Source organism: Trachinotus anak, unplaced genomic scaffold (assembly GCF_046630095.1).
Source record: "Trachinotus anak isolate AG129_WGS33_773 ecotype Australia unplaced genomic scaffold, CSIRO_AGI_Tana_v1 ptg000002l, whole genome shotgun sequence".
NCBI lineage: Eukaryota > Metazoa > Chordata > Actinopteri > Carangiformes > Carangidae > Trachinotus > Trachinotus anak.
Genome location: NW_027273853.1, coordinates 9,595,293 through 9,604,886, shown reverse-complemented (window position 1 = coordinate 9,604,886; position 9,594 = coordinate 9,595,293). Strand labels below are relative to the sequence as shown.

General features: G+C 43.6%; 1 protein-coding gene across 6 annotated transcripts; it reads right to left on the bottom strand.

Annotated features, from left to right (window-relative positions):
* Window positions 1–6: 6 nt before the first annotated feature.
* Window positions 7–9,502, bottom strand: LOC139631043 (uncharacterized protein C3orf20-like). 6 transcript variants are annotated; one of them, XM_071495004.1, is made up of 18 exons: window positions 9,245–9,491; window positions 9,069–9,163; window positions 8,498–8,985; window positions 7,197–7,253; window positions 6,990–7,110; window positions 6,048–6,260; window positions 5,765–5,914; window positions 5,085–5,205; window positions 4,550–4,675; window positions 4,334–4,450; window positions 3,814–3,955; window positions 3,283–3,502; window positions 2,502–2,597; window positions 2,006–2,369; window positions 1,536–1,652; window positions 751–893; window positions 372–482; window positions 7–146 (listed from the first exon to the last, which is right to left on the bottom strand). In XM_071495004.1, exons 1-18 carry the CDS (start codon window positions 9,302–9,304, stop codon window positions 50–52), a joined length of 2,838 nt encoding a protein of 945 aa, XP_071351105.1. In that variant the 5' UTR covers window positions 9,305–9,491; the 3' UTR covers window positions 7–49. The 6 variants fall into 6 exon arrangements, 5 of the variants coding, with proteins under 5 accessions (XP_071351105.1, XP_071351089.1, XP_071351097.1 ...); XM_071494988.1 differs by having other exon boundaries at window positions 3,814–3,964; window positions 9,245–9,486; XM_071494996.1 differs by having other exon boundaries at window positions 3,814–3,964; window positions 8,498–8,982; window positions 9,245–9,486.
* Between the last annotated feature and the right edge of the window lie 92 nt (window positions 9,503–9,594).

The window sequence follows — 9,594 nt, the reverse complement described above, 5'->3', positions numbered from 1 at the left end:
TGGTAACTTTGGAGGCTGATACAGAGGTAATCCTGTCACTGGAGAACATTCAGTGTGTAATCACAGGAACACGAGGAAAAGCAGGAGCCTTCTTTGGTTTGATACCATAGCCTCTCTGTCGGTGAAGTGCTGCCGCTCTGTTTTTCCTGTCCAGGGAGAAGACATTACCCATATAATTCAATCAGATATCTCAGAATCTGTGTTAATTAACAACACAGCCAAGGTGAAGATCAAAGGTTAAGATTTATGAGAACATAAACACATTACAGGGAAAAAGAAATCTGAATCATCAGGGTACAGTTCAGCTCCATTATTCACCCAGAACAATGAATTAGAAAGGATTGTAAAACAGCAGCTGTTAAGTCACAAACCTCTCATTGACCTTTTCCACTGAAGCAGGCAGTGTTGCACCACCTCCTCCTTTTAATGTTGCATGTTGTGAGTTGTTTGTATCTGTGGTTGTAGGATCCTTCACTGTGTCACTGCAAATAAAGCACAGGAGAGAGTCAAATAAGTAAGCTTAATGAAATCAACTTCTGTACGTGTCATCTGTATTTTATTAAAACACATAGCCTGTGCTATATGATCATTATTTTTATTTCATTCATTCGTGGTTACAAATTCTAATATCACTGATGATTATTGAAGTCTGTACCCTTTACATTAACTATATCACTGATTAGTGACTTACAGAAATGATCCCGTTTCTTACAGTGGATCAGAGTCACAGAGGGGATGGTGCAGTAGTACCTGAACTTGTAGTCTGGCGGGAGGCTCAGACCTGATCTGTAGTCTCCCCTGGTTCTGGAGATTTGCTTTTGAAGGTCCCTGACTGAGCAGCTGCGACCACTGAATATGTAGCCCACAAACAGCAGCTTCCCCCTGATGTACATCTGTCACATTCACAAGGAGACTTCAGATCACATGTGTGAAACTGGAGGAAATTATTTTTACCACAATGACACAATTTTACTGTCGTATTTAAAAGGCTTTGTCAGTGTATTTTTCTTTTGATTACAGAGAAGTGGTTTGCATCACATTAATTTTATATTTTCACAACATAGGTCTCACTCGTCATGTGGGTATTTTTAGTTTCATATTTCACAACAGAGGAACCTACAGTGTCTGTGTCTGTGCATATGTGTCAGTCATAATGGCTGCTCTTCCTTGAGCCTCTGAGTAAAAACCTCTGTTCCATGTCCCTGATACTTGAAATTTCTGTTTGATTTATGGGCTCAAGGAGGAATTTTCATCTTACAGCAAAATTCATTGGCGCAGCTGTCATGACTTTAGGCTAAAAATTAAAGCTCCCTTTTGTAATTAAGAACTGTCATCCCTCACTGCTGTCAGCTCACAGCTCTTCTATAATAAATGTCTCTTGAAGAGGGCAGCACCTTACTCCTCACCCCATCCCCCCACTGCCAGCACCTCCTCTGCTTCAGACAAGCACTGCTGCTGCCTCCCAGTGGCAGCCGTGAAAACATGTACTGAGCAGAGCCTGCAGGTCGGGCCAAGCCTGCAGTGGGTGTACTGACCAGAACCATCCCAGGAGCAGCGTTGTGTCGGTGCTGCAGCAGGATGTTCTCAGATCCACAGCTCGGCTTCTCTGTTGACATCTCATACCTCACCAGGCGAAATGAATCCATCTGGCACTGGATAGAAAAAAAAAAACAACTAACTGTTACTGTTACTGAGTCTCAGGAAATATACAGTATAATAGCCTGCTGTCATCCTTTTTTTTTCAATTTGTTCTGTAGCATATACAATGCTGTGTTATCCTTGCAAAATGTGCATCAGTATCAAGGAAATATCTGCACACTTGCTGAATAAGCTGAATGTTATTTTAACTACAGTTATGCAACAAACAAGATATGCACACACTGTGTTATCAAAGACCGGATAAATCTGTAAATATATCTCATATAACAGCTGAACAAAATAAGAAAAATGTGTTTCTTATTGCATTGCAAAGTGTTCTTGTCATTTTGTATTTTTGCATTCACACCTGAGTACATGGCATGGTTCTGTGCTTATTCCTCCTCCTGTAAAGCTGCTCCAGCGCGTCCTGGTCGGGCACTGCGTGCGTGTTGCTGACAGGCTGGCGTGGCAGAGTCACACACACCACCAGGATCTGTTGACTGTGCGGAGGCTGGCCCATCACAAAGGTATCGTACTCCAGGTCCGTCACCACTGGCATCAGTGTCACACTGCAGCAGCAGCACCGCCTCCGCCTCCCCTCCCCCAGCAGGGCAGCTCGCAGCAGCACAGGGCACACTGTGAGGGGGACGGAGGGGGTGAATGACGACGGGGCTGGACAGCGGTTGACAGCAGGAGGCTGCGACTCTGGTCTGTTTGGAATAATCACTGACCTGGCAGTGGTGATAGGGAGGTTGTCATTATAAATAAGCCTCTTAAAAACTGCAGTAAATGTCATTTTCTTTGCAGTAACATTTGAATGAGCTGCAACTGTGGCGCCTGTCAAGGATACAAATAGCTCTTACTCCAGTTTGATGTTGCCGTGAATTTGCAGAGGTCCTATCTGTGTGACATGGGGCTCCTCCTTTCCTCGCTTTTTAGGTGTCCTGACAACAATCGGGCTAAAAAAGTGAAAGGCCCCCGATTAGAGCCTACATCATGCAGCATACATCCGTTCAATGTGTAGCAGAGCTCAAGCACTTGAAACTGATCCATAAACAGTGGGTCTCCGTCATTATTACAAAATCAATCACTGACCTCTGAGGATGAATGGCTAGATTAGATGATAGACAGACACCCATCATAACCACACATTTATACTAACTCTACATGGATAAATAAGCTAATGTAATGTAATTGCTTGTTAATGAGGTCCTCCAACATTAATCGACCACAGTGAGTGGATTTGAGTACATTAAATTTGTCAACAACAGTTCTAAACCTAAACCCTCCACCCATTACAGCTTGTTAAGACACAGTTAATTGTGCAAGTTATAATTAAAATCAAAATTTTCAAATCTCGCTTTCAGTATGAAAACAATTAATTGTTAAGCACTACACCCATGTCTTTCAATTCCACACTTCTAGTTTGTGAGGCAGCTTTTCTCTTATGCATGTTTTTCCTCAAGCCCTTACTGAGATAACCCTGATGACATCACGTGGGTCATTTTCTCAGACTTGCCAGGGCTCCACCCGAGGACATTATACACGTTTTCATAAGCTCTGTGATTCTTCTCACGATCACTAAATCTTCGTTGACATGTTAAATCAGTGGAGCGGTCCTGTGTACTGGTGTGCAGTGTGCACCTTGGCAGCCTGGCTGAAGAGTCAGCAGGTCTTTCTGCTGACACTGACAGGTGTCTGTGCAGCTCCTGTAGCTCATTCCCGGACTCCTCTGGCTGGTCCGGTTTTGCATCTGCCCACTCAGGTGGGTTCAGAGAAGGCAGAGCAGCTGACTGTACCTCTCTCCTCAGCCTGGTCCTCAGTGGGGCAGCTGGCATCCGCTCCGTGTCAGGACACTTGATACCTGAAGGAGAGGAAGAGGTCAGTCAGAAATGCACACGGACACCGAGTGACACGACTGACCGTGAACAGGATCCTGATGGAACTATTCAATAATGTCGAGTTTGCAAGATGAGGTGATACTGTAACTTTTTGCTACACTGAACTACCTAAACAACCTTACCAGGTCGGATTAGCTCATTGTTACTTTTATTTGCACTACATACTTTAATAACTCATCACTCACTGGTGGCAGTTTCATCCCAGCTGGGGAGAGTGAGCACATCTTAAATATTTCAGAAAAGCTAGAAAGACAAACTCTGAGCTGGTAGGTACCAGTCACTGCACGATAATAATCCAGCCAGTCCTCCAGGGTGTTTCGTGCTCTCTGCTGAAGCTTTTTCAGCTCCCTGCCAGCGAACCCTCCTCTTCTCCACCGTGCTGATGGCTCCTCCAGCCCCTCCGTCTCTCTGACCATCTGGTAGACCTCCCGGGAGCACACAGACACCCGTCATACATCATTACTCGCATGGTAGAATATATGACATAGAACAACACAAGCCATTTAGCAAGATGTTCTACAGAAAATGATTCAGTGGAGACATCTGCAGAACCTGTAGAGGCTCAGGAGGGAATCAAAGGTATTCATGTGGCAAAGAATATTTTCTGTGCTCAAACAATAAGAGAAAACCAAACATTTCTATGGTCTATACAGTAAAGGCTCATTACAATCACAATCTCTTATACAAGTGTTGCATTGTTCCCCCATTGATTTGTCTTTGTGTATAAATTACTAACTTCAAAATCAGGCCAGCATTGATGCTCAAACATCATACTATCATAAAAAGTGTTTTACGGGTGTGAGTGTCAGTTTCCTCTTGCTCTCCAGGACCACAGCGGGGGATTTAATCTTCCTCGCCAGCAGGTCTTGAGCAGCATCAGAGGTAAACTTTACATCAGTCTGCAAACACAGCTGTTAATGGAGAGTAGATATTATCAATTAGGCTTTTTTTTTTTAAATCATAAATCTATTGTCTATCTATTGTCTACTAAATAATAACCATAACCTCACCGTTTCCTTTGATTGGTTAATGTTAGACAGGGCAGAAAGAGGCAGTTGAACACTTTCGTTGTTGCACCTGAAGCTGAGCGTGGCAGAGGTACCGCTGAGCAGCATCACAGAGATCACATCTGATAACTGTAGGAGATACAAAGACACATTTACAGATTATTTTAAAATGTACACAATGAAATCCCCCTGCATACCCCTGTTCTAAAACAATCCAGCCCAGCAGTCATGATGAAATGCGAATCTCTTGATCCTGTCAGACACAGTTTGTGTGTTTGCTCATCATTAGGTCGTGCATCACACCCAACACCCTCTACTATGATTCCCCTAAATGTGACATTCACATGACAAGTTCACAACAGATCTTTAGCCCTTCTGACTAACCTTTTCTAGTCTGGACACATCTTTTTTGATACTGAGACTGTTGCTGATGTGCCTCATTTGTTTATAACACAAAGAAAGTGAATGCAGACTTTTAATATAACAGGTAGAAGACGTTGTAGTATTCTCTGTCCTGGCTCTGTGGCTGCCTGTTCACCTGTATAACAATCTTCTCCTTCAGTGCACGATCAGTCTGCCAGTTCCACTCCTTCGTTATGTTCCCATAGTGGTCACTTATGAATCCACCATCCTGGTCCCACACTGCTGTAATAGAGGAGCTGGAGGAACGTATAAGAACAAACTACATTTCAAACATCATCCAAGCAATCACACATAAATGATTACAGAGAGAGACCGCTTCAAGGCATTCAGCATTTTGTAACCACAATGCAACACAGTGCAAGACATGAACACACAGGAAAAAACCCAAAGTTTTCTGGGAGTTTGTTCCAGATACGTGGTGGGCAGCAGATTAGAAATGTGGATTAGTCCTAAATCATTCAGGGCTTTGTAAGCCAACAGTAGTATTTGGATTTTAAGATCAGTTCTATGACACAAGGGATCTCATTGTATTTCCATTTAGTTTGAGGGCTCACAAGAGACAGATTTTTTTTTAAATTTAAAAGTCAAAGCAGCAGAAGCAGATTATTATGATTTATTGTCCCTAATATGGGTCAAGCTCCAAAAAACAGGCTCCTAAGGTTCAAACAATCATGGGTAAATCAGGGTTGTTTTTTTTTTCAAACTATGGTAAATGGTAAACTTAGTGAACTGTAAAATCAGTAGAGTGCACCTTTAATTTATTCAGACATTCTCAAATATTAGGATTGAACTCACCTGAGAGGGTGTGTAACAGCCCCGTGGCCAAACGCCGTGATAGTCGCCAGGATAACGGGACACTCACTGTCACTGAACACGTTGGTATAGAAGCCTCCACAGGACAGACCTGAGTGGCTCTGGCATACTGCCATACAACCAGACGGGTAGCTGAGAGGGCAGGGTCAAGGGTCAAGAAGTCAGCTGCAGTGACACATTTGCCATATGCCCTACACTGCATTAGCTTCTTGGACAACTGCTAGAATCAAAATAGTTATGAATAAACATGGTGAGAGAAGGATACTATATGAATGAGGAGCCGTCGTTGATCCTGTAGTGTAGTTTCTGCCGTGCTGGATCCCGCTGCTTCACTTCTGGTATCTGGGGTATCCCGTTAACTAAAGTGGCAGGCTGAGCCTTTCTCCTGGCTCTGCCGTCCTTCAGCTTTGCCCTTGCTTCTCCGTAGTGACGGAGCATGAGTGGCTTGTTCAGGTTCTGTCCAGCTGTTTGCAGTTTTCTATGTGAAGATGAAGTCATTTTTTATGCTTAAAAAAAACTGATCTCTCAAGCTACAGAATCAGACTCAGCATTTTTGTGGACTTACACTGCAAAAGTAAACATGATTTTACATAGCTAAAGACCAAATGTAAAATTCAGCAAGGATTTGTTAGTTCTCATGTTCGAAATAAAAAACAGCACCACACAAAACTGAGATATTAACTTAAATGAGACATTAAACTGAAAACAACCCTAAGAGTCCACGCTGCTTGCTAAAATCATACTTTATACGACTCAGTGTACCATGTTAGCATGATTACATTTACTAATTAGCCCTAAACACAGAGTACGGCTAAGACTGGTGGGGATGTCTTGCAGGTATTTGGTATGAGGTATGAGGGTGCAACATGTATTATTACAATTCACACACAGTGGGGACATGAATGTGTGTTGAGACATATCAGATCCTCTATTGTTAACCTCATGGTGGTGCTACAGTAATTATCAGGGGATGATCAAAGTCTGTAGGATTCTTGGTCCAGGAAAAGAAATCTGGAAGCGTGTATCCAGTAGTAGTTGAGATATTTCTGTCTGGAACAAAGCAGTGGACGGATCAATAAACTGACCCCTGCCTTTACTAGAAAAATCTGATTATCAAATATGCAATTTTGGAATGCAACACCACATTAACACACTATTATAAATGCTATAAATGTTATAAATGCAGCTGTGCAGGTTAACGACGCACTCATGTGTTCTTGCCGCCTGTAGTCGCTTCACCACCCACTGACACAAACTGATCCGCTGAGGCTCATCATAGGAGGGCTGCTTTGGCTGAACGATCCAACCTGGACACAAGTCACATCCAGCTGAGGCAGCAGAGGCACAGCAGTAACACAGTCAACCAGAGTCACATCAGCCAACATCAACACAACGCTGCAGCTCCCTGTCATACCTTGGTCTTTACAGCTGCTGGATGAGATGGAGAAAGTGACGGTTGAGGAGTTGCGAGCTGTTGAGGAGTGAGAATATGAAACTTAATCAATATGTAACTTGAGATCTTACATTCACCATTTTATTACATTTGTACGGACAATTCTGGACATATACAGTATACGCTGCTACCAGGGACATCAGGAAGCTTTAATAATGTAACTCAATAGCCCTGTAACTGATTAACAAACAGCAGTACATCTGTGCGCAGCCATCAGCTGCCTTGTCCAAACTGGTAAACAAATCCTCTCACTTCCACAGGCGTGCAACCAAAGATGTCCTCGACTTCAGTCTTAGAAGGTCATGAGAAATTACTTAACGGGTTTTCACTCCTGTCACTCTCACTGTTATTGTCTCTTACCTGCATTAACTCTGACTTATAGAGGAGCATTTTCACTTGAGAATGGTGCAGTGGCATTGGTCAGACTGTGCTGCCTTTCCCGCTTTATTGCTTGTTTTCCATGTTAAAGCATACCTGTTAAAGCATACCTTATAGAGAGTGTGTGTTGTAACTAAGGGCTCAATTAGTGGTTAATAAAACATTAATTCATCATTTATAGACTGGTATTAAGCTCGTCTAAAATCAATTTTTGAGCTGCCAGGTTGTGGAAAAGCTCTTTGGCTGGTGTTTATTCTGTTGTAGCGAAACTGGCTTTGTCTTGGTCTTTAGCTCTTTCTGGTCAAATAACTTAATAAACAAAAATGTTTTCACTTTCTAAAATATTGCAGTGGAAGAACTGTACGTTATAGACATGCCAACATTTCGATGTGTAGAACTGTTGACTTATAAAGTGAGAAACTATAATCAATTAAATCTGAATTTATATGTGTAGGCAAATCATTAAAGAGTTTGTCATTTTCTTATAACCTATGAAGTCTGCAGTTGTTAATAAGTTATTAACAAATTGATTTCCGTCCAGCTGCTGTTAGTAGTGATTTCTTATTCTCCAGTCTATAGACTGACTATAAATAAAACCATTACTTCGGCTACTATACAGCATGTGGTCTGAGAAGTGAGTAAGCCCACTGCCATCAGTATGGGGGGAAATGAAAAGGCAGGCATGATAGTAAAAATTTCTCATGATAATTGAGAATTATGAGATGGCCACAGCTATGTGATAGTACCTAAAAATGTTGAGTCAGCAGGCTAACTCAAAGTTAAAGGAAAAAGATACTATTATCTACTGGTAACATTGGGTCTAGTATTTTTTTTTCCTGGCATTAGTGGGCTTCCATACAAATGTGACCTGGGGATTCATTTACCTCCACTGTTGTTTTGTTTGCGCTTTTTCACGCGTGGGTTTGAGCTAACTTGTGGCTTCCTCTCTGAGGCACCTGGACCTCTCCCAACACACGGGCTTCTCTCTCCCGCCTCCCTTGCGCCATTGGCGGACACCTGGCGAGAAGTTTCGCCCAACTTCCAGGAACCTTTGGACCTCCGGCGTTTGAGAGGGCGCTCCGGACTTTTCGGGCGCACCGCCCCTGCGGTCACATCCTGCCAGGAGTAATTCAGGAGATTCACAACCCCGTGAGGGATGCAGCCCGCCTCAGTCCACTTGTGTAGTGACAGAAGACGGGCCAGTTGGTGCAGAAGCTGAGGGGCTGCCCTCCTGTACGCGTCCAGCGGGCTGTGGTCCTCCATCAGTGCGGCGGCGACAGCAGATGAGGTATCAGGTTTACCGGCCCCGCATGGTTCACCTGACAGCCTCTCACTGAGCTCGTCGCTTGCTTTGTTGTCATTCTCCCGACTACTGTTGCATAAAATGGGGGAAATTATTAGAGACGTGCACCAGAGACAAACTGTAAATACATCTAGCAACGAGATACAAATGACCTCTGTATGGTGTCCTCCAGCTGCGCGCCTTCACATGCCGCATTAAAATGCAAAATGTTGCTTCGTGTCCCTTTAACTCGGTTTCGTCTTGTCGGCTGCACAGAGGTGAATTAAATAGTTAATTTTCCTCGCAGCTTCGTTTAAGCTACAGTCAGCAAATTGAATCATTAGCCCACCTGGTCAAAGAAATACAAAGGCCCTGTTCTGTATTCTGCCAGCGGACCAGAAGAAGTCATTATTTCTCAGGAAAACGCAGGATACGCGCTTACGCAACAAAATAACACCAACAAAACACCAGTGAAGTGCCTCAAAAATGCACCTTTCACTTGTGTGGATGCGCCTGTTTGTGCGCTCCGTGTGCCGGGCCTGTTGCCTGGTTACACACTTCCACGCCCGTCTCCAAACACTGGCGTTACGCACCATCGATGATCGATTCCGGGCTTCGCACCGACAGGCGAGGCTGCGATCTGTGACAAAACAAAGCAGCGCTCACAGTCACAGATAAGGTGTCGATCGCCCGGCATCG

What these genes read in the sequence shown, in the direction of transcription:
- LOC139631043 (XM_071494988.1), bottom strand. Translation starts at nt 9,304, where the DNA reads ATGACTTCTTCTGGTCCGCTGGCAGAATACAGAACAGGGCCTTTGTAT. An exon ending in CTGCTCCTGGGATGGTTCTG is followed by an intron (nt 894 to 1,535) that starts GTCAGTACACCC and finishes TGAATGTGACAG; the next exon opens with ATGTACATCAGGGGGAAGCT. An exon ending in CCGCCAGACTACAAGTTCAG is followed by an intron (nt 483 to 750) that starts GTACTACTGCAC and finishes CTTTATTTGCAG; the next exon opens with TGACACAGTGAAGGATCCTA.